Source organism: Haliaeetus albicilla, chromosome 26, assembly GCF_947461875.1.
Source record: "Haliaeetus albicilla chromosome 26, bHalAlb1.1, whole genome shotgun sequence".
In the NCBI taxonomy this organism is placed as follows: Eukaryota; Metazoa; Chordata; class Aves; order Accipitriformes; family Accipitridae; genus Haliaeetus; species Haliaeetus albicilla.
The window spans coordinates 3594900-3618981 of record NC_091508.1 but is presented as its reverse complement, the minus strand read 5'-3'; the positions used below and the strand labels follow the sequence as shown (position 1 = coordinate 3618981).

General features: G+C 47.8%; 3 protein-coding genes across 5 annotated transcripts in view; 2 read left to right on the top strand and 1 right to left on the bottom strand.

Annotated features, from left to right (window-relative positions):
- Nucleotides 1-1303: 1303 nt before the first annotated feature.
- Nucleotides 1304-11291, bottom strand: LOC138682184 (zinc finger CCCH domain-containing protein 11A-like). The gene is given in 18 exon segments (XM_069772017.1): nucleotides 1304-1532; nucleotides 1534-1587; nucleotides 2151-2218; nucleotides 2618-2783; nucleotides 3096-3424; nucleotides 4132-4205; nucleotides 4862-5362; nucleotides 6445-6510; nucleotides 6721-6824; nucleotides 7089-7143; nucleotides 7899-8009; nucleotides 8484-8564; nucleotides 9093-9229; nucleotides 9531-9568; nucleotides 9570-9733; nucleotides 10182-10305; nucleotides 10933-11052; nucleotides 11238-11291. Coding segments are annotated over 18 exon segments (2433 nt in total). The 3' UTR covers nucleotides 1304-1345.
- Nucleotides 11292-16570: 5279 nt separating this feature from the next.
- On the top strand, nucleotides 16571-18829 carry LOC104312316 (small nuclear ribonucleoprotein E). 2 transcript variants are annotated; one of them, XM_069771765.1, is made up of 5 exons: nucleotides 16571-16738; nucleotides 16885-16911; nucleotides 17441-17503; nucleotides 17741-17819; nucleotides 18561-18829. In XM_069771765.1, exons 1-5 carry the CDS (start codon nucleotides 16685-16687, stop codon nucleotides 18614-18616), a joined length of 279 nt encoding a protein of 92 aa, XP_069627866.1. In that variant the 5' UTR covers nucleotides 16571-16684; the 3' UTR covers nucleotides 18617-18829. The 2 variants fall into 2 exon arrangements, with proteins under 2 accessions (XP_069627866.1, XP_069627867.1); XM_069771766.1 differs by lacking the exon at nucleotides 16885-16911 and having other exon boundaries at nucleotides 16670-16720.
- Nucleotides 18830-21017: 2188 nt separating this feature from the next.
- SOX13 (SRY-box transcription factor 13) overlaps nucleotides 21018-24082 on the top strand; it is a 42503-nt gene continuing 39438 nt past the window's right edge. For both annotated transcript variants that reach the window (XM_069771761.1, XM_069771756.1), the window contains exon 1: nucleotides 21018-21256. The gene's annotated coding sequence lies outside the window, so the exon portion shown is untranslated. The remainder of the gene's footprint in view (nucleotides 21257-24082) is intronic.

Here is a 24082-nt window from a genome sequence, read left to right as displayed (position 1 = left end):
TTGAAATTAGCTGAGGTAGAGACAGTCCTTGATAAGAAGAGCTGGTCCCAAGAACCAGCCAATGAGGTAAAGACAGTCCTTGATAAGAAGCAGGAGCAGGCCCCAAGAGCCAGCTAAGACTGGTCTTGCAGCTTGGGTGAATACCAAGAAATCACTGAGCCTGCGCAAGGAAAAAGGTTACTAGCGGTGACGAAGAGGAGTCATCTATGTTCATCTCTGCGACCACCAGACGACCACCATAAAGAGGCCCTGCGCAGGCGCAGTTGGGAGGGGACTATGGAAATGACCTCTCGGAGCTAATTTTAATATGAAGCGGGGATAGATCATGCATATGTATAGGCGTATTGTGAATATGTAATACCTGACTGTATAAACTTGAGGCGAACTGCCGAGTCGGGTGCGCACAACTTTGGTGGGACTACCCCCCGTGCCACCCAGCGCTGAATGAACATACCTACTTTACAATCTCACTGATTGTGGAGTCTGTTTTCCGCACGTCAATGGGGAACAGCTCAACTACTGGTGATGGCGGAGGCGGCCAGGCTACGTTTCATACAGGACCTTCAGGAGAATACGAGCATAGCAGGGAAGAAGAAAATATTTACAGAAACCACGGCGTACACCAAACCCCATCTCCGCGGACAGAGCCTAGGCCGGGGACAGGGAAGGCTGACGACAGAGCAGGAGAAGGGAAGCAGCGAGGGCGAAGCCTTCCTCGCCGGGCTCTCACGCGCTCTTCCTCTCTCCCAAAGTCCACGACCGACCGACCCATGCTGGCAGAAGTCTCAGCGGGAGAAAGTCCTTCGGCAGGATAAAGCGTCGGCAGCTTGGGGCTGGGTGACCCTTCTGGAGCCGGAACAGCACTTTGCTCAGTTTTGGTTTCAGACCTTTCCTCTAGGAACGAAGACAGCACAGTGGATTATCAAAGCACGCAAGTGTTTTCTTCCAAAGAGAAAGTATTGACAATCCACTCCGACAACCGATTTTTCCTCTGCCAGCAGCAAATGCCTGAGGGCCGCCCCACCTTCACAAATCCTCGTAGGAAGAGACGAGACTCAAGTTCTTCAAAAATTTAAGAAAATGATTCAAAAGGTAGCTGCTAGGGAAAACGATCCCTGGTGGCAGCGTACACAAGAGACCCCAGTCTCAGCTGTCTTCTGCAGGGTCACAAATTCAGACCGCATGTCTGACCAGCAGGGAAGTTTAGGACAACTGCGTGCAGATACTCCCAATGTCTACCAGTTCACCTGTGCTTTAAGACTCCTTGCAAAGCCTCAGCTAGGAAAAGAATCACCTCTGGGTATCCAACAAAATAATCAGTTTCAATTTATTTCTTTCTTTATTTTCAGCCGTCAATCAGTTCACCAATTTCCATGAAGAAGTCATCCTCATCATTCTCTGGGTCCATGTCAATTTTGTCTTCCTGTTTGCCTCCTGAGATTTCCCAAAGAAACTGCTCAAAGTCGTCTTCCACAGAGAAGGGCCCTGAGAAGCTCAACCGGCGTTTCTTTACGGCTATTTGTGAGGAAGCTTGAGACCTCTGACGGTGCCACAGAGTCTGCCAGGCTTCCAATGTGCAGTTCAGGACTGGGAAGAACAAGAAAGAGAGCAAATCAGCGTATGACATTCCTTAAGCAGAGAGATGTTTTCTGCAAACCAGCTCTTAAAATGGTAGTTAATCCCTCCTACCCCTCAGCCTTACGCAGGGATTGTTATTCAATTAACCTGGGGCTGCTTCTACAGTCCAATGTATCAGCAGGTACATTTTGCACTTTGGGGATTTATCCGCGAAGACACAGCATCTGGGGTCTGGCAAAGAAGGTTCCGTTTTTGTCGCCAGAGACACTTTGCCACCTTTACGAATTTGACTGCAAAAAGGTTACCAAGTCAACCTCTGCAGGCGTTCCGAAAACCCAAGAAGCCACTGAAAAGCTGTACCAACTTGCAGCGTTTCCAGACAAGAATCTAGATAAGCAGTCCAGCCAGCTGCTAGAAACTTATTATTTCAGACGAATTTTTCCTCTGCTGGATTTTGGCATGAAGTATCTCAAAACTCTAATTTTTCCACGTGTGGGAAAAAAAAAACAAACCAACTTAGTTTCACACGAAAGGCACACTGATCAAGAAAAAGAACAAGTTGTGGTTGTTACCTGGTTTGGGGTTTTCCTCTCCCGCGTATGGAGAAGAGGCTGCCCTCTGGCAAAGCCGGAACAACAGCCTAGGAAGAAGCAAGATGGTTTTTAGGATACACAGGTCAAAGACTGCTTTGCAGATTCTTCCTCCGCTGCTTCTCCTCTGGCATTGCTGAGCCTTAACCAAAATACAGAGCCAGGGCACACCTGAAGAAAAGTTAGCGTTCCCTTAAAGTTTACTAACGACCTTGGGTCTTTTTGAAGAACGCAGCATTAAGGGACGTAGCAGAGCATTATGTAAACACTGCCATTCACCTCGTAAAAAGCAGAAAGGTACTACAAGCGTCCTGGCGACCGCTTCTGGATTTAAAAGGGAACGGAGACCCGTAGAACATTTCAGTCTTTCATCTTTTCTCCAAGAGGAGGCTACAACTTGGGCATAAATTTTACTAGGGACCCACTACTGCCTCAGCCGCTCTCCTTACCACAGCTGCTTTTTTAGCTGAAGGCTCCTTCCCGTCGCCACCAGTGGCACTCAATGGCTTCACAGCCGCCACGGCAGACGGATGACTCTCGGCTGCCTTACGTTTCAGTGGCTGCTTTGTGGGAGAGGTGGCTTTCCCATCCAAAGGCTTCAGGCACCCCTTCCGTCTGGCTAGAGTAAAAGGAAGAGAGAACTGATGCAGTCTTGCTCTGCCTCAGGAAAAAAAAAACAACAAACAAACAGGTTCTCTTAACAGCGCCACAACCCTTCTAGTTAAATGTATTTAGCCAGCACAATTCCACTGCCATTTCCCAGACTCTCGGCAGTATTTTCCACACCGTAAACTCTGTTTACCAACAAGCCATAAGAAGGAGCAAAGATATTACAAAAAGGAGCCAGAGTTACAACGTGAAAATTGTCACCCTCTGCCTTTCTTTCAAAGCATGACCTAAAGTAACTCTTTAACATACAGTCAACACTTACTTTCAGCTAACCATTCCAGAAGTTGAGCTGCCCGTTCCCCTGGTGATACGGCAGCACCCTTTCCGGGGCTTTCAACCCCATCTCCCGGAGATTTCACCAATATCCTCTTTGGAAGCTGATAAGCTGACCCTGAAACCACACTGGATTCAGGACTCCCTGATGCTGCAGTTTTATCCTTGATTGCCTGTTCAGTAGGAGATGGCACAGCAGCTGCTTCCTTCTGAAGCTTCTCTTCTTGGCGTTGCTTCAGTTGCCGCTTCTCCCACATTATCTCTTCAAGGCTCTTCACTTGAACTTTAGAATCAGTTGCACTCTGATCAGAGGGCTGGAAGGAAGCAAAAGAAGAGGACTAAGGGGACAAAAATCTATGGAGATTTCATTCAGAAAATCTCAGTAGCAATCCCTCTGAAATAGCTCCGTGTGCAACAGAGCATGTTAATACCATTCAGATCTGACATTTTTCCCCATAAAACGTTGCCTGTAACCTGTAACAAGATCCATGCTTTGCTATGGAAATAGTTTCAAAAGCCTACAATTCCCAGCACAGCAAGCTTCTTCAACAGAGCAGAAGACTCTAGCTGTAATCTAGTACATTCTTTTTCAGCAACAGGAAGCCATACAAGCTCCCCCAAGACAGCATTCCCTGACAGACTGATTTCCTCTAATACAAACCTCCAGCCTTTTCTATTAAAGTTCTTAGCCCAGGATTTTAAGATCTCCTTCTTCCAGTCTCACAGATAAAGTCACGGAGAACAAAAACATTAACCTCGCAGATTTTATCTGGTGCTAATAGGGTTTCTTATTCACTGTCAGGTATAATAAGATTAATTCAAAGCTTGGGGTTTAACACGTTGTCTGGAAATGCTATTCAAAGTAGTGACAGGACTTGCGACAGCACTGCAGCGCTTACCAAATGCGGAAAGGTAGGAACACACTCAAACTGGGAGCATGCAGCCAGTTACAAACAAAACATAACAAAATGTATCAAAAACTGTATGAATAGATAGATGTATGTCTTCACAAAGGACTCACCTCTGCAGCTGCAGAGACAGCTTTGGGAAAAGGCTTGCTCAATTCCACTATCATCTTTTCTTCTCTTCCAGGTGCTTCAAAACAAGAAAAAAAAAAAAAAAAAAAAGAAGATCATCAGTTTGTCAACAGCAGAAATAAAGAAACCTGGCTACCTCTGTTTCCTTGTTCTGTCTATTTCCTCACGTCTAATAATGGGACAGAGGGAAAGGCTACAGTAAGCAATCCCTGCACCGTTCCAGCTCTCTTTCCCTCAATCGCACTATTCTCTTTTTACGTGGCTTATATAATCCAAACGGTATCTTTAGCGCTCTGCCAATTTTGACAAAAACTGGCCCTCACATTAAGAAGTTGATACATGCTTTGCAAACATAGATACATCAATAACTGAATTAAACAATGCATATGCCAAAGAGGAAGGTAAGCCTGGATTCAGCCCAGGGAAGATCCCATACCACAAGCGGATGGCAGAAAAAACAGAAGCAAGAAACTAGGCTACAAAGCTCCTCAGTGGAAGAATTTTCCAGTGGGAAATACAGAAAGCTATCACGCGATTCATGGAAAAGAATATGGTTGCATATTCTGGCACTTCCTTGCCTTCTGACTTTGTAGCCTTAAACTCTTCTACCCTCTACGATATGCAGAAGGAAAAAGCAAAGCAAAACCTCAGCAAACTGAATTTGCTCGACAGGGGAAGCGCTTCACCAGGGCAGGTATCAAATCACCTTATTACCTATTAGCTTTGTGATCCGTAACAACCTCCTCCCTGTCGGGGCAGGTTCAGGTTGTGCTGGTGGAGCTGGCACTTTTCCTCCACTCTGCTGCATCCGCAGAGCTTTCTCCCGCTTGATTTCTTCCAAGGTTTTAACACGCACTTCTCCTGCTGGCTTGGCTTTACGTGCCGGCTCTGCCGGGCGCGCTTGGCTGAGCACAGACGGAGCAAGTGTGCTCTGCTTCTTGGGTTTGCTCTCAACTTTTGTCTTGGTAGGAAACTCTTTTGTTTTTTGCTTCTCTCGTTCCAATCGCTTGTGGTTTTTTTCAGCCAGGGAGCCTGAGAAAGTTTTGACGTGAACTGCAGGGGAAGGTCTTGCCCCCAAGCTGGGATCTTCTGTTTTACAATGTCCTTCAGTCTGGGGTTCCACTTGGGGTTCTCCTCGTCTCTGATTAGCGCTCTCAAGTCGAATTTCCTCCAGTGTTTTCGCATGGATCTCCCCTGCTGGCTTAGCAGCCTTCTCTGTCATCATCAAAAAGAAAGAGAAGCACCAACATTTAAGGAGAGTCCAGCAATATTTAAAGTCTCCAAAATCTGTCACAGTACTAAGGAAAACTAGGTTTGCGTGATCCCAAGAATGCATCTTAGGACAGCACCATTCTGCACGGTATTCTCCTCCTTTAAGCCACTTGTATTTTGAAAACTAGTGCTATCCGGAGAGTGGCGGCACAAAAAGCATTAGTCTATTTTATTTTGTTACTTTCTCAGACCGTTGTCTCTCTGTTCGCATCTCAAACTCCTGCTCCTGGCAGTGTTTCTGTCCTACTTGTGCGTAAGCATACTGCAGCTTCTGAGGGTTCACAGCAGTTTTCAAGCGGAAACCTTGATGAGGCACGAGTGGACAACACCCCCCCCTAGAGCCAGATCTCTGACAGTGGCTAAACAGGACAGCTTCAGCACTCAAGCAAGAGGAATCAGGCAGGTTTTTTTAAATTAACTTTTAGGGCTTGTCCTGGTTTCAGTTGGGATAGAGTTAACTGTCTTCCTAGTAGCTGGTACAGTGCTATGTTTTGAGTTCAGTATGTGAAGAATGTTGATAACTGTTTTCAGTTGTTGCTCAGTAGTGTTTAGACTATAGTCAAGGATTTTTCAGCTTCTCATGCCCAGCCAGGGCACCTGACCCAAACTGGCCAACAGTGTATTCCATACCATGTGACGTCCCATCTAGTTTAGGAACTGGGAAGGGGGGGGGGGGCGGGGAATCGCTGCTCGGGGACTGGCTGGGTGTTGGTTGGCGGGTGGTGAGCAATTGCCCTGCGCATCATTTGTACATTTCAATCCTTTTATTGCTACTGTTGTCATTTTATTAGTGTTATCATTATCATTATTAGTTTCTTCTTTTCTGTTCTATTAAACCGTTCTTATCTCAACCCAGGGGTTTTACTTCTTTTCCCGATTTTCTCCCCCATCCCACTGGATGGGGGGGGGAGTGAGTGAGCGGCTGCGTGGTGCTTAGTTGCTGGCTGGGGTTAAACCACGACAGGGCTGTGTGGAAGTTCATGGAAAGACAAAAGGGGAAGGCATACTTAATAGCCAGTTCGTACCTGTCTCTGTACGGCTCTGTTCAGAGGGCAGTCCTAGCCTCTCCTTCAGAGACCTGGGGACTTGAACTACAAGAGAGAACAGAAAAAGTTCGGCAGACTGCATAAATCTCCATTTGGTGCTCACGTTTCACAATGAAAGCCATCACTTCACTGGGATTCAGAGCTACCTTGAGCCCTCAACCAACACACAAAAAGAACCACTAGAAGAAAGGACAAACAGCAAACCTAAGCAGGAAATCTGTGCATCAAATCCAGATGTCTGCTTAGTAGCCGTACCTCTCTTTGGTGCGTTGTCAGCATTCTCCAGAACCTCTATCTTCTTCCCCAGCCTGTCAGCAAGGTTGCGCTTTAACGGAAGGACACTTTTACCAGCTTCAGAAAGAGAGAAAACAAGCAATACTTGAAGAACGTTTCTCTGGAGGAGGATTTTAGAACAGTCAGCCACAAACTTCAATGCTTCCAGGGATCTTTTCTTAGATTTGCCTTTCAGCTGCTAACCAAATTTGCCACTTCTGCCTGCCGCCAATACACATCTCTGCCAAAATGGATTTTCCTCCTGCACGCAGCAAAAATACCCTTAAACACAGTCACGTTTAGATTAGGGCACCTGAACAACAGCTCACAAAAAGCTCTTCCCTATGGAGGCTTTCCGTTTTCCCATCCTCTCGCCAAGATTCACTTGAATCACAGGCTCCTCCCCTAAAACAAAGACTAATCTCTTCACTGCACAGAAACCAGTAGCCACTAAGAGCATTGTCCTTCTAGCCCACGTCCCAGCAAAAGGCACTCTTCTGGTAGCCAAACCACAGAAACGAGTGACTACGAGTAGTAGTAGTGCCACACATTTTTTGCCTTTCAAAGGAATTTGTGCAGATCTGAACACCACCACTTATACACAGACTCCTATCACGCTACTGTCCGCAAGCGCCACCGTCAGCCTCGTCAACGCTTCAAAAATTGCCTACTTGTATAATACCATCTTCTATAGGTCTGCCCTTTCATTACTGCCCAGTTTTAACACTTATCCCCTTATTTGCATACTGACACTTGTATTGACATTAGCCTCTCTCTCTGCTGCTACTGCACTTAACCCAACCGCTACTTCTGCCACGTGCTGTCGACACATTAGCTCCTTCACAAATCTCACTCAACTTCAGGAACATGAAAGTCCAGTTAAACACACTGGAGAGTCTGTAAGATGGTGTAATACATGATGAGCTACGGCTTAATGTCAGGCTGGTAAAAATCACTTCTGGATCTTTTATTACAACACAACAAACTGAGCACCTACAAATGCCAAATACTTGCAATCAAACCAGGGCCTTGAAGCATAAAAGCATGGTTTTAATTAGAAAAGGCAGCACCAGCAGGCTAACCTGTCTGAATTATCTTAATTATTACTTGACCTTTTGGTTGAGGAGCCATGAAATGGAAACAATAGTATTCGCTGTTACCTTGCTTTGTAGACAGACTCACAGTTCTTACTACCGTCCGTACAATTTCCTTTTCTGGCACAGGAATAGCCCGAGATTGGAGCGGAGGAACAGAAACTCCTGAAGGACCTTCTGATCATAGCAAGCAAAACATGAGGATGTTTAGGGAAAAAGAAAACAACTAAAAAAACAAACAACCAACCAAAATAAAAGAACTATCACAAAGACCAAAGACATTAGTTATCCATTACTGTGAAACATACAATGACCACTGCATGTAAATAAGAGAAATGAGCAATTTCCCTCTGATTTGCCCTTGGAATTCCAATCTAGAATATCAGCTGTTGGAGTTTAAGAAAACAGATTGCATGCCAAAGTAGCTCAAGGCCTGCAACTAAGCATGGAAGTCTGTCCCTCAAGCGGTTCTCAGCTGCAATCACCTCCCAGTCTGAACCCAACAGCCCCCAAAATTTTCCTTTCTCGTGCCAAGAATTGTATTCACCATTGCATAGCCAGCTATCCAGGTAGTATCAGAAGCTTAAAAAAAAAAAAAAAAAAAAAAAGATGAAGGTGAACAGAACGCAGAAATAAGGGATCTTAACTCACCACCTTGGTTTTTTGTTTTTTCCTTTAGTTTCTCCAATTTGATTTCTTTAACTCTTTTTAATCCAAAATTTAAGTTGTCCTCTGAAAACAGAAAATCGTTACTGAAGCTGAGGCCTAAAGGCACATGTTGAAGAGCACACATCCTCAAGCTTCTTACAGCTCAGAACCCTTCCAAAGTCTTCCAAATAAACCCTCTCAACACTCCCCACCAGTAAAAAAAGCCATAGAACGGATGGGTATTTTGGTAAGCAACTGGCACCTCTCCTCCCATCCTACAGAGTAAAACCTACCGTCTTAAGCGTTTTAATCCATCTACACGATATTAGATTCCTCTGTCATTAGACATGGCTTCCCACAGTGTTTGAAAGGACACATTTGCAGGCATTTAAACTCCACGCTGTGGCTCTATTTTCTTTTACAAAAGTCAACAAGGAGGAGTTGACCTGTCTGACCCAAGGGACATACGACATTATTAGAGAGGAATGAGCTCGTGGAAATAACTGACTCCATCCAGCTACCCGATGCTCTATCGTAATTTTAGAACATATCGCTTTGGAATTAATCGTCAAGTTCTCCTTCCAAGCCATCCTACTACGGCTGCTAGAATACCTTGCTTTGTATTAGCCCTGCCTTTCCTAGTGGAAATTATCCGCAATCCACTACAGGCTTCTGTTGCCGGTTGCTGGACAGGTGTTTTAGTTTCACCTCCATCTTCAGAAAGCTGCTCTGAACGTCCAAAATAAAACCTATTCAGTTACGGAGCAGGGATTATACAAGACGTTTCATGCTCATGTAGCACGTACAATGACATTTCAGTCCACGGTTCATATTTTGTTCGTATTCTTAACTACAAGCAACTGTTTGTGGAAGGCTTTTTTTAAACAGCTGTATTGACTTGACAGGCTCATATAAGCAAGAGCTATACCGGGGAAAAAATATTTAAGACTCCAGACTCTTGTCCGTAGCTTTAAACACTACACAGTTCAGGTACTCTGTGAATTTATACATTCACCTCCAGCAGAAATGCCTTCAGTAAGTAAAAAGTACCCATCTTCATCATCATCTGCAGCACTGATTACAACTGCCTGGAGGATGTGTAGGACTTGGGACCTTTTCAGAGCTTTCCACTTTCATCACCCCCCTCAGCTGCTGAGAGGGACTCGACTGCACAGAAAGTCTGTTTTGCTGCAGTGACGCCTGAGCCATTTTCACATCATCTTCTGCAGGCTCAGGTGGACTTGGAAGCGTAGCTAGAGGAAGACGAGGATCATCTCTCATTTGGCCATGTAAAACTTTCACCCCAACCTTGCACTCACTGTCTAGATACGGTAGATAAGGCAGATAACCCACCTGGCTGCTGAATTCAGAGTTTCCTATTCCCCACCCCTACGAACACACTAGGAACAACGGCTTCCCTTCACACACTCATCTCACCACCCTGCCCTCCAGAAAAGATTACATGAGGGGAAAGCAACCTGGAGTGCAAAGATCACACAAAGCACAGAGAAGCTGAGCATGAAAGAAAGAATTAAATACCAGAATTACAGTCCGTTTAGCTGAGAGCCTGTGACTGCACACTTCTCCCTACACTCATCAGTGAGCAGTTACTCGATGCCTTCTACGGCATTGTACCCACTCCTGAGTAATATTCAGAATTAATTCTTTAATGCTTAAAGGAAAAGGACCCAAGAAACTCACTTCTGCTTGGCGGGAAGAAGCGCCCATCAACATAGCGTCCTTTCGTGTGACGGAAGGCGCAGTTGGATTTTTGACAGCCAGCTGGTTGATTCTCCCAGTAGCAAGGGATCTCACTGCGTTTTTTCTGAAGACAGACAGAAAGAAAAGCTCATGGTAACACTCGCCTTAGGCTTGCTAAGAGACATAGTTACACGTCATGCCAGAGAGAGGGCTATCGCAGTGCAGTGCGGAAACATCGTTCCAAAGGGCAGTCTATCACTGAAAGCATTGCAGGGCAGATCGACAAAGTTTGCGTACGCTGTAACTACTACATATTATCTAGCTTTCCTGTCATTCCGTTGGAGAAGACGGGGGCTCGCACACATCAGTTCAGGGTGGGCTAAACTAAGACAATGTGCAAAATACTGGGATTATTCAGAGGGAAAAAAATGCCTTAAACTGCCTAGCTTGAATCTATCTCAAGTTATCTTTCAGAGCCTTATTTCCTTCCCATCTTCTCCCTCCCCACCCTGTGCTACCCCAAGACGTCAGAACAACGCCAGCACCTAATACAAAAATGTCTTGCTGAGATATACCTAAGAAATTGATCTTTCTTCCCCCAACTTCCTCCCACCCCCCTCCAAGTAACGGAAACCAGTATCCTTTGAAAGCAAGTAAATCTATCACGTACAAGCACATTCAGGCTGCCGACAGCAAGGAAAAATGCTTTCAGGGATTTAGTTGGAGAACACATCTTTAGGCAAACACTCACATCGACTTCCATGTGTCTGAATCTGCAGGTAGTCTTGAAACAGCGACCCTCCTGCCACAGCCTGCACACTCTCTCATTTCCCAGAGCGGCCGCACAGTGGCGGAAGGAACAGCTGTCTCCCTGTAACCAAAAGGAAACCCACAAAGAGGAAATTAAAACAGTACAGCCTCCAGAATTATCCATGCTAGTAGAACTGGACGCAGAATCGAACTGCTTGTGAAGTTAACAGAAATCTGGATGCCTCCGCCCCCTCCTCTCCTAAAAACTCAACAAGAAACCCCAAAGCAAAAGAAGCCCAAACATACCTTGTCACAGGTGGAATAGAAATAGAAGTAGCAGTCGTCCCCTTGCTTGGACATAATCGACACCGTCTGAGAACCAGCTCAGGTTCGAAGGCTTCGCTCTCAACAGGGACTTCCTCCCGTCCTGGCAAGAGCTGGCTTCGCTCTTTCTTGGACGGAAAGTCTCCTGATGGCTTGAGCGGTCAAATCTTCTTTTTCAAAGTAACCCTAAAGAAAGGTATCAGTAAGCGAAAAAGAAGAAACAGTCCTACTCCCTGGTCTAACCTTCCAGCTTGCTGACCTGCCTGTGTCCTGTACCAAAGACCAAGAAGGGAACAAAACTTTTTTGTTGCACCCCAACAAACGCACGAGAGGAGTACTATTGCACCTACCTGTGGGTACTTGCGGGTTATAAAGCACAAAGTATTTCACTTGGGCAGTCTCTCTTGCTGCTCTACTTTGTGCCTTTAATCGCTTACAAAAATAGTAAAGATGCTTAACGCCCCCCCTGTGTATCAGGACAGTCAGATCACAAGGAAGGCAGAGCACCAGGAACTACGTGTTCTCATCCCCCTTGTCAATCCGTCAGCCTTACCCCAGCCGCAAACAGCTGATGATGATTTACCTGCTGGTTACCGCACTCCACTAGGCTGACAGCGCCCTCGGTGTCACAAGTTACACAGAGAACGCTGCACTATGATGCGTATGCAAACCACCCAGCATGTCGTCTGAAGCACAGGACAAGCTCTTGCTAACACATCGCGTTCTCTGCATGAGAATCTGAAGCCAAGTTGTCCAAAGCTGAAGCAGAGCAGTCAGAATTTCCACTCTTTACAGTTGTTTTAGTCAACTCGACCTGTTAAATACTGTCTAAACATGGACTGGGGGATGTGCCGAGACCGGCGGTTGCAGCACTCAAGACCGTCTCAGAGCAACAACCGCAAGGTTGCCAGCCAAGAAAGCAAAGCTTAAAGCAGATGATTGTCTCAGCTTCCTCTGCCCCTGAGTCGGGGTCACCCTTCCTCATGATCTGAGAGTCACAGCCCTCACTTACCACAGCCACGGGGCACAGCTGCCCCTTGCTGGCTGGAGCAACTCTATTTGAAGATGTGCCACTTCAGGGACCTGAATTAGGACATCCTTCCTTAAAATGAGAGGCAAATCAGTCTGTTCCTGAAAGGGCTGATTGGCCCAGTGTTTCTCTAACTGTCAAAGAATAACCCTCAAATGAAGCACTCATCAGGTCACACACTGCTTCACTACAGATCTCTCTTTAGCTTGACACATCAAGATGTCTCTGCAGGAGAAGGAATTCTTCAAAGCAACCTTTACAGCAGGGATCTAGTAAAGTGGCCGAGACAAAGCGTTCAGGGCAAGCGCACCACTCCAGAGGAAATCGGTTTCAAGCCTAAGATATTTCACCCATCTCCCAGTCCAAAAGCCACAGTGACGCCTTTCATTTGAAAGTCTTTCCACACGTTCTGCAAAGCCAGATGAACATGACCGATGGCAGCGCTTGACTAAGAAATGCAGCTCCCCACTGGCCTCCACCTGCAGGCCAACAACCTTGCACCCATCAGACATCTGGGACCACTGGAATGAGCTGAGAAGAGACCCACTCTTCCTCTCTGGGGGATGCTGCTCCACCTTCGGCTGGCTTAAAGTCACTTTAACCTAAAAGGTAGAGAGAGGTTCACTGAGCAGCCATTTCCTGCTTCAAGTGATCCTGTGCAAGATCGTTTGGATGCTGGAGTCCCTGAAGAACTAGCACAATGAGCAAGAAAATCACCTAAGTACCTGCTGACCTGCTCTCAGTGCCCCTGTGCTCAAAGTCCGGAATCATTAATTTCAAAATACATGCCAAACACGGCAGCTGGCACCTAGCACTGTGCGCACAATGCCGGCAGTGCTGTTGGAAGCTGGAAAGCCGGGGGGAGGGGATTAAGGGAAAGCCACACATCAGTTTGGTAACTTGGTTCTGTAGGACACTTCCTACTGCAGAAGTTTTAGCAAAGCCAGTGGGAGGGAGCTGCCTGTTTTCTACAAGGAGACTTCTGCCGGCACAGTCTGTGTATCAAAAGATATCCTTGGGCCAGCACTGTCAGGTAGTCTGTGGGTGGTTCAGGGTCCGGGTATCAACAGTTCAATCCATACTTCTGTGTTGCGCTTTCTCCAAAGCCATGGCAAATTTTTCTTTTACGCTGTTGTACAGTCATGTTATAGATGGGAACTGACTCTCTTAGTGCCACAACCTGTAAGAGCTTCTAATATGTTGGCATTGAAAAAAAGTGTCTTCAGTAATCAATTTTACAATAGCTCTGTTGATCTGTTATTTAAGTGCATTCCCCTATCTGAGCTCCTTCACAGCAGTATGTAGTTGACAGTCTGAGTCCCATGGTTAAGATTCATGTCCTTTCTCCTACCAAGCACCTGCTCAGTAGGCAAAGATGGACCGGGAACACCCAAGCCTGGAGATGTTCAACCACAACTGGCTCTAAGCCTAGCCGTTGAAAAGAAATAGCTCAATACGTCACCTTGACGAGGCAAAAATTCACGTGGAACCGTAGAAAAATCTAGAAGTGCTTCCTCAGCTTCAGGTTACCAACAGCACCATCACATTTAGGCCCTGGCCCAGCGTGCAGGGTGCGTGGTCTGCAAGCATTGCTGCAACATGGAAGTGCCAAAGCGAGTCCCTGCTCTGCCCTGCCCAACAAGCTTTTTAAGCATTGCAAGGAGGCTGCCAGGTATAGAATCATAGAATCATAGATTCATTTAGGTTGGAAAAGACCTTCAAGATCATCGAGTCCAACCATCAACCATGCCCACTAAAACATGTCCTGAAGTACCCCGTCTACTTGCTTTTTGAATACCTCTAGGGATGGTAACTCAACCGCTTCCCTGGGCAGCCTATTCCAATGTCAGACAACCCTGTCTGTAAAGAAATTTTTCCTAGGATCCAATCTAAACCTCCCCTGCCGCAACTTGAGGCCAGCCTCCTCTTCTCCAGACTAAACAACCCCAGCTTCCTCAGCCGCTCCTCATAAGACTTGTGCTCCAGGCCCCTCACCAACTCGGTTGCCCTTCTGTGGACATGTTCCAGCACCTCAATGTCTTTCCTGTAGTGAGGGGCCCAAAACTGAACCCAGTACTTGAGGTGTAGCCTCACCAGTGCCGAATACATGGGAACAACCCACCTCGGTTTACTTCGGGAGAGAGGAAGAGCGCGTGAGAGCCCGGCGAGGAAGGCTTCCCCTTTGCTGCTTCCCTCCTCTTGCTCTGTCGTCAGCCTTCACTGTCCCCGGCCTAGGCTCTGTCCGTGGAGACGGGGTTTGGTGTACACCATGGTTTCTGTAAATATTTTATTCTTCCCTGTTAGAATCATAGAATCATTTAGGTTGGAAAAGACCTTCAGGATCATTGAGTCCAACCATCATCCATGCCCACTAACCCATGTTCTGGAGTACCCCATCTAGGTGCTTTTTGAATACCTCCAGGATGGTGACTCAACCACTTCCCTGGGCAGCCTATTCCAATGTCTGACAACCCTGTCAGTAAAGCATTTTTTTCCTAATGACCAACCTCAATCTCCCTTGCCTCAACTTGAGGCCACTTCCTCTCGTCCTATCTCCAGCCACCTGACAGAAGAGACCAGCACCCCCCTCACTACACCCCCCCCTTCAGGTGGTTGTAGAGAGCGATAAGGTCTCCCTTCAGCCTCCTCTTCTCCAGACTAAACAGCCCCAGCTCCCTCAGCCGCTCCTCATAAGACTTGTGCTCCAGGCCCCTCACCAACTCGGTTGTCCTTCTCTGGACACGTTCCAGCACCTCAATGTCTTTCCTGTAGTGAGGGGCCCAAAACTGAACCCAGTACTCGAGGTGCGGCCTCACCAGTGCCGAATACACGGGAACAACCACCTCTCTGCTTCTGCCGGCCACACTATTTCTGATACAGGCCAGGATGCCATTGGCCTTCTTGGCCACCTGGGCACACTGCTGGGTCATATTCAGCTGGCTGTCAACCAGCATCCCCAGGTCTTTCTCTGCCAGGCAACTTTCCAGCCACTCTTCCCCAAGCCTGTAGCGCTGCATGGGGTCGCTGTGACCGAAGCGCAGGACCTGGCACTTGGCCTTGTTGAACTTCATACGACTGGCCTCGGCCCATCGACCCAGCCTGTACAGATCTCTCTGTAGAGCCTCCCTACCCTCAAGCAGATTGACCCAGCCTGTCCAGATCTCTCTGTAGAGCCTCCCTACCCTCAAGCAGATTGACCCTGCCTCCCAACTTGGTGTCATCTGCAAACTTGCTGAGGGTGCACTCGATCCCCTCGTCCAAATCGTTGATAAAGATATTAAGCAGAACTGGCCCCAATACTGAGCCCTGGGGAACACCACTTGTGACCCGCCACCAACTGGATTTCACCCCATTCACCACAACCCTCTGGGCTCATCCATCCGGCCAGTTTTTCACCCAGCAAAGAGTACACTTGTCCAAGCCATGAGACGCCAGCTTCTCAAGGAGTGTGCCGTGAGAGACAGTGTCAACGGCCTTGCTGAAGTCAAGGCAGACAACATCCACAGCCTTTCCCTCATCCACTACGCGGGTCACCTGGTCATAGAAGGAGATCAGGTTGGTCAAGCAGGACCTGCCTTTCGTAAAGCCATGCTGACCAGGCCCGATCCCCTGCTTGTCCTGGACTTGCCATGTGAGTGCTCTCAAGACAAACCGTTCCATAATCTTCCCCAGTACCGGGGTCAGGCTGACAGGCCCGTAGTTCCCCGGATCCTCCCTCCAACCCTTCTTATAAATGGGAGTCACACTGGCAAGCCTCCAAGTCCTCTGGGACCTCCCCTGTTGACCAGGATCACCGACAGACGATGGAGAGTGGCTCGGCAAGGACCTCTGCCAGTTCCCTCAGTGCCCTTGGATGGATCCCATCTGGTCCCATAGACTTGTGAGTGTCCAGATGGCGTAGTAGGTCACTAACTATTTACTCCTGGATGAAGGGGGGTATGTTCCGCTCTTCATCCTTGCCTTCCAGCTCAGGGGGATGTTCGTCTATATTCATTATACCCGTATTCTCCTGAAGGTCCTGTATGAAACGTAGCCTGGCCGCCTCCGCCTTCACCAGTAGTTGAGCTGTTCCCCATGACAGCAGTTAACAGCGTTTTTACCGAACCCTGGCGCAGGAAAGGTGCGGGTGCGTGGTCTGCCTGGGGGGCGGGGGGGGGGCACAGAGTGTCCCGGGGGGGCTCCCCGCTGCTCGCCGCCCCGACGCGGAGCAGTAGAGACGCCGGTCCTCCCAGCCGCCTTGAGCGGCCTGGTCCGCCAGCATCCCAAGGCTCCTTGCGCGCTCCCGCCCTGCTTCGCGGCTTCCGGTGGCGGCGGCGGCGGGAGCGTGTGTGGGGCGGCGGCAGCAGCGGCAGCGGCGGTGGCAGCGGCAGCGGCGGTAGCAGCAGCAGCAGCTATAGCCATGGCGTACCGCGGGCAGGGCCAGAAGGTGCAGAAGGTGATGGTGCAGCCCATCGTATCCTTCCTGTGGCGGGGGGCGGTCTGGCGGGGGCGGGGGCCTGGGCCAGGCGGGCAGGAGCTGCTGAGTGGGCCCGGGAGGCGCCGAGGGGCCGTGTCGCCGAGGACTCGTTGCCGTGCTGCGTCCTTAACGCTCCGCTCCAGAACCTCATCTTCCGCTACCTGCAGAACGTGAGTACCGCCGGGCTGCCGCGGCTTCGGCCCCGTGTGAGAGGAACGTCCCGGTGCTTCTTGCGCAGGGCCCTTCGAGCCGTGTGGGGAGCGGGGCGGCACGCCGGACGGGTCTTTCCGAGGTCGGGATGGGGTTTTTGGAGCCGGTCTCGCTTGAACTGAAGAACTTGCTGTCGTTGCGATCCGTGAGAAGAACAGCTAGTTCCGAGTTGGGCGTTTTTCCTTCTCACCTTAAGGAGTTTACCTTTGTAAGAGGCGTTTGCTCTTGCAGTCACGTGTGCAGGGATGTTTTCCGTGACAGTCTTAAAGCCTGTGCTGTTGCGTGTTCGCCAGTGAAGGCAGAGAGGATTTCCAGAATAGTCTACCACCTTAAAAATGACCGAGGATGTAACCGAAACCACGCGTGAGAGTTACTGCCTCGAGTGTTACAAAGCTGTTGGCAGCAAGGAGTTCTTAATGCACAGGAGAGGACAAAATTGTCTGGAGTGTTTACGTTCCCGTTTTGTTCTCCCCCTCTACTGTTTTGCAGAGGTCCAGGATCCAGGTGTGGCTTTATGAGCAAGTGAACATGCGGATAGAAGGCTGCATCATTGTGAGTATCAGGATGTCTTTGGATTGGGTATTTTGTTGGTTGTTCTTCCAATTCATAAAACTGTTTCTTCCTGTCAAGAAAAACTAGCATGGGGGGTGGAAATACCTCGTGCCTCTCCAATTAGTAGTCTTAATTGTCCAGCCCACGTCAGCACAGCTCACGATAGCTTGTGTTGTTCTTGCTGAAGTTTAGAGCAGGGCACGTAGCTCACCGATGGCTTTTGTTGCTGATTTTTAGGGCTTTGATGAATATATGAACTTGGTGCTGGACGACGCAGAGGAAATTCACTCCAAAACAAAATCAAGGAAACAGCTGGGTATGTCAGTATGTCTGTGTAAGCCGAGCGATGCCTGAAACCTGGCTGCGTGAGCCTTCCCCGTAGCAAGGCTTCAAAGCACAAAACCTGTGAAGAGTGTTGAGTTTGGAGTACAATGAGCGGATACTGGCTAGGTCTCGGTTCCTGCTGTTTCTTGAGCTGGTGGTTTTGTTGAACGTGAAGGAGAAGGAATCTGCCTCTGCCTGCGACGAGTCTTTGTCTTTCAAATGTGTGTAACAACGGATGGACTGCACTGCACTTTTTCTGCAGCCCGGGTGGCTGGAGTGATCCAATCAAACTCCTCCCAGCTACGTTTAACGCAGGTGGCCCTGAACAATTCTGACACTTGCTGTGTCGTCTCTGAATCAAAGCAGGGAACCACCTGAGTGGCGGTATTTAATATTTACTACCTGCTGGCGAGGATAAACAGCAGCCTGTGCTAAGTGACGTGTTTGGGCTCTTGGTGGGGACAGAGTGCTGTTCAAACAGTGAGCGCAGGAGTGGAGATTGTGTCTGATACATTGTAGTGTGAATTTTGAATGTGGGCCCTGCATGACTAATGGATACAGTCCTGCAGCCAGGTGGGAAAGGACTCTGTTTACTAAGAAAAACCTAGTCAGTTGTCTTGTGGACATCTTCTTGCAAGCACCTTTGGCATTGTGAAATGTTTTTTGAAAGTGCAAGGTTATCGTCAGAGTCTAGCATCTCTCTAATGCCCCCTTTCCTTTCTCTGTGTTGCAGGTCGGATCATGTTAAAAGGGGACAATATCACTCTTCTGCAAAGTGTTTCTAACTAGGATTTGTTGTTCTTTGCTTAGAACAATGGCTGCGGTGCTTCGGAGTTAATAAAGTGCTAGTGGGAGCAGGACCAGCTAGTAGACAGGAAGTTATGTGTAACTGGTGTCGCATGCAGAATTGAAAACTGCGCATTCCTTTGTGCAAGTGATTTTTTCTTTTGTAGTTTGAAACGATGCACAGTGTATTTCGCAAATAAACATTTTTCACATTAACTGTGAATGTAAATCTGCTTGCTTTCAGTCTCATGCCCTTCTGTGAGTAGAGAAGGGGGAGAAATGTATTCAAAGTTATTTTCACTGTGGACCTGTGCAGTCTCTGATAAACACCTGTGCGTTCTGGAATGTTACATCTGCATTAGGTGAACAAGGTGGGCTCGTTCAGGATACTGAAGTGACATGCAGTCCTTGAGCTTGCACGTTTCTAGTGAGGGACTTGGGCCTGTGGTATAGTAATCCAGCATTTACAAACTTCACTGGTAGCCGTTCTTGTAAAATATCTTTTATCTTCATGTCAGAGAAGCAGAGAGGGCAGTTGGTTTGGATTAAATCTCTATAATTTCTTGCTTTTTGGGGCAGTTTCTAGATTAAACCGTGGCACTGTTAAATAAGTTGGGATATCAGATGTATCAGTTGGGTTTTTATCATGTTGGTTTATTTTTATTATTGGTTTGAGGATCTGGCTGTTCTATTTAAGTTTCCACAAGAGAGCTGAATTGCTTATCACATCAACAGAAGATAAGTTCCCTAGCTTACTTGGAACTGGCGGTCCCCTCTGCTGCTTTTCTGATGGAAAGAAAGAAAAAAAGGTTTTGGCTGTAATTGTAACTTGGAGACTAAGATTACCTGGAGGGAGAGAAATGAATCCTGATACACAGGTTGCACTAGAAATCATGTAATAAGCTTACACAAATTTAAGTTTCAAAATAGTGAATCATCTTGAGCATTAAAATTAATAAATTCAAGATGGAAGGTTTCTTACCTCAAAGGATAGAAATATATGAGTCTTCTGGCAGACATCATCCAGCATGCTCCTCCCATTCCAAGAAGTCATACGTCAGGAGTATCATAGCAGACGTTCACGGTAAGAAACTTTTGAGAGGCAGCATGACATACTACAGTGGCTAAAACAGCTCCAGCTGTACAGCCTACTAATGGAGTCAGTAGTTTTGTATTTGTGCTCACAAGCTGCAAAGTCCTTTCAACACAGAGTAAACAGAAATAACCTACCAGTGTCATTTAGTAAAAGAAGTCATCACCAGAAGCTAGCACATATGGAATGAAATAATATTTTAAGAGGTCGCTTGCATTTGTTTTCCATTTTATCCTTGGTGTTGCAGTAAGGGGTGTTCATGATGCAGTGCTGTAAAATTTAACCTGCCTGTGTCTCTTCATTGTTACAGACAGATGATGGCCTTGCAACTATAAAAATGCAGACTCTCTTTGAAGTAATTTTGAAGTGACTTTGAAGTAATTGTTTCTCTTTCCAAGTGTGTATAACTTCTTACTAATTGTGTTTAGAAAAAGGTTATTTAATGGGATGTATTGCATCACATTGCTTGGCTCCAGTTTATCCAGGGCCACTGAAACAAAACTGGCTCAGAGCCTACAAGGGTCTGTCCTTCCGCTTTGCACGTGGCTGGCAAGCGGCTGCTTTTTGAGAAGAGTTGGACGTTAGGAGAAATAGCTCGTTCTTATCAGCAGTGCTGCTGCCAACTCCAAATTGTGCACTTCAAGACACCATAATGCCTCCTAAAGCTCCTCTGCTCTTTGATATTATCAGATTAGCACGAATGAACGTCGATATTGGAGTAGGTTGATGATGGGAGGAAGGAAGTCCAGGCTAATCAGCTCTGAAGCATCTCATGATAAGGTACCAAAATAGGCAGTAATTATGTGTGTGGGGGAGTTGCAGAAGAAAAGGAGAAGCTCCCCAGCAGGAAGCCATGAAAACTGCAGAGAGCCTGCAGGAGAGTCCAGGCGTGTGTGGATGTCCAGGAGGAAACACAGCCCCATTGTTTGAGGAGCGCCTGGCAATGGAGTGTTGTGGTCCAAGAACAGAGCTTCTAGGCATTACCAGCACATAGATGGGGCACAAAAAACAATTCTGGCTTTGCTGAACTGGCTTCCCAAGAAGCACTTGTCTGTCCTCATAAAAACCACAGGACTGACTCATCTAAATGCTTGCTGATTTTTTTTAACCCTGAATCCTTCCAGCTTCCTGAGCGTTTCCAAGCTGCAGGCAGCAAGAAGGTAACGTCTCATGAGCCGCTTTAACCGTGCAGTGTCAGAATGAGACTCAAAACTGGCTGCAAAAGAGTGCGGTAGACAGAAGGGGGTGCTGCGGCCTCGGCCAGCTCCCCCTGCCCCTCCAGCAAAGTGTCATAAGCCTCCGCAGGAACATAGAGTTCCCCAGCATTCAGGCAGCTTTATTGGCTCCCAAACAACCTGGAAGAAAGCAAACTGGGCTGTCTGGTGCGGGGCTGCTCTCAAATGGTGTGACCGCCGGACAGGGTGTCTGGATTTCCTGGGCACTGGCACCTTCCCCAGCTCTTCCACACCCTGGGGTGTCCTGCTCCAGAAGGGGATGAGGAATAGAAGGTTCTGGTTTTGGCTGAGCAAGAGGCAGTGAGGAGGAGCAAGGTAGAGTGAATGCTTACAGTTGGGCTCTGTGTTTAGAAAACTCCCATCACTTGGCTTTCTGCTGCCTTGAAGCCTGTTGTGTTTGCTTTTGCAAATCGTACTTTTCCATAACGTGCAAATTCCTTTCCCTCCAGTGCGGGGGTAGGGGGGACCGGGGTGGGTTGGGGGGTGGGGGTGTAAAGGCTCCTTTTGAAGAGGATGCCTTGAGGTGGCATTATTAGGCATAACCCAGTGTGCTGGATATTGCAGTGGGATGTCATGATGTGGCGCAAATACTATGCTTCAGTGTTCACACATCTCTAGAAAATAAAGTGCTTATGGTGGGTTTGCCAGAGAAAGTTTTGGTACTGCTGCCAGCACTCAGATATCTGTCACAACCAAAAATCGAGCTGATGGTAGTTTTAGATACCATCTCCCCATATCCAAATGTCTGTTTTGTAGAAATAGAGCTTGCTCACTCCTAAAAAGCGAGTGATTGAGACCTGCTTCTGCACTAATGATGGCACAGGTTACATAAGACAGAGCTCTCTACCATGCGGCGTTTCAGTTTGAGACCATTGCGCTGATTGTGGCAGGCAGATGAGAGACCACTCAGATCCAGGTGGGGCTCTGTAGTGTTTGATTTTTCTTCTTTCTTAAAAGTGTTAACACCTTTAACAACACTGGAAGGTGCTTTGAGTAAATATTTGTCCCTTTTCTCTGCCTGTGGCTTTGGGGTTCTGGGAAAACGGCTGCATTTCTTCCCTTTTGCACTTGGGAATTGCTTGCCCTAGCCCAGCCCAGTACTTTTGTGGGATGAGACTCTCCGTGCTTGTGAAAGAATCCCCCGAGGAGGGAGGCAGAGTGGTCTTGCCTTTCCAGAAGGGAACAGTTTTTCCGTGGTTCTTTGGTAGGATGCAATGATTTCTAGGATGATTCTATATATGCTTGAACCTAAACCTCTGAGCCAACCAGCTGCTTGCAGGTGTTTCTTGGTGCGCTTCCTAGCTCTTGAAAGGCATCACTGCAATTTTGCTCAGGCTTCATGGGATGCAGTGGGCTCCATCCTCAGGCAGGACATGGGTCTGTGTTGGCAGGAGCACCGCAAATGGAAATGGACAGCCTGCATAGCCTGTGTCTGCTTGCTGAGCTTGGGCTATCTTCAGCATTTGCCATCTTTTCAGGCCTGTAACCTTCTAAGTGTCTGTAAAATAAGTAGATGGGGAGATGGGATGTGTAGATGCATGGGCTGTACAAGGGGAAAATCACTTTCCCTCTCTCATGCTCCGCCACCACCCTTGATCCCACAGAGCCCTCTTCTCCTAAAGCCTTGCCACTTCGTGCTTTAGTGCACATTATCTGGGAACTTATTTCAAGTGCTGGTATGTTTTAAGGATTGTGTGCCTAAAAATAATGGTATCAAACAGACAACAGTGGAAGGTCAAGGACTCAAACAGCTTAGAAGCTGTCCCCTTAGGGCAGCATCTGAATATGGAAATCTTGTGTGGAGGGTAGAGGCAGGAGCTGGGGGAGAGCAGCCTTAAAGTATTGTAATGCTTTCCTAAATTTCCTGCCTGTTCTTGTTCCAGTCTTGCATGGGGATGGAACTGTTTGGGATTGTTTTTGCAATTTTTCTCTGTGGGCAATAAAACCGATGCCCTCTTTGGCTGAAGATGGGGTTGGTACCCGTCACAAGCAGATAGGATGCCACGGGGAGAGGAGTTTGCTGGGCAGCCATTTTGCCCTTCTTCCCCAAAGTCCTTGCAAAAGGGCTCTGGTCGCACACAATGCCAAAAACTGGCTCCAGCAGGTTTTGTTCGTGGCAGTACCCTCCGTTGGCAGCCCACACACAAGGTGCCCAGCATGGCTGCCCCCCCGTCGTGTCTTTTCACATTCATACCCACCAGGGGCATCGTTACTATTGTTTGTAACATCTCTTGGAAAAATGAGTCATGGGCGTTTTGCCTGCCCTCAGCAGGGAAACTCTGCCACATTAGCAGCAGCAACGCCCGCCCCCCCGCGCCGCTGCCTCGCATACCAGCAGGCCCCTTCGTGCAAGGAGCTGGACTTGCTTCGCTGAAGTTGGTCAATGTTGCTGCTTTTCTTGCCAGCAGTAACCTGGGCTGCAGGGAGGGTGTTGTTCCCCATGTACAAAAGCCTGGATGGATTTCAGACCAAGGTGTAGTTAGCAAACTCCGTCACCCAAAAGACAACCCTGTTCCCATAGGTCTTCTTCCCTCCTGTGCCTTGAGCTGCGATATTTAAGCCCAATTTTCCTGCACTTGTCTTTGGGCCGTGTTCTCACCCAGCACAGCGATCACGGTGGGTAATGTTTTCTGGGCTTCTCCTGCAACGATACTGGTTCGTCTGTGGCAGAGATAGAGATCATTTTTTACAGCTCTGCTCTGTGGGGCAGGCTGTCATCTAACTGCAGGATTTGGGGTATAGACGTGGTAAAACAAAGCCATGACATAGCTTCAGGTTTGGGTGGTTTATTTAATTCACACACGAGTATTTATTAAGACACAGGACACTTGGGTCCTATTCCAGGTTTTGCCTGTCTCACCAGAAAAGGCATACGAGATCAGGTTTGCAGAAAGGTTTGCCGTACTGCAAGCGCCAGAGCTTCAAAAGCAGACTGAGCTTTCCTGTGGGTCCAGCCCTGATTCTGGCCTGCTGCTTTTCAGAATTTTGCCTTATCTGCTATTCTTCAGTCTCTTGTCTGTGAAATAGGAGCAATATCTAGTAGTCCCCTGGGGGGGTGATGGCTGATGGAGTGGTGTGATGTCCTCAGCTGAGTGGAACAGCGCTGTGCACCGACCTGCTGTCTCTGGCTCTCCTGCTGCC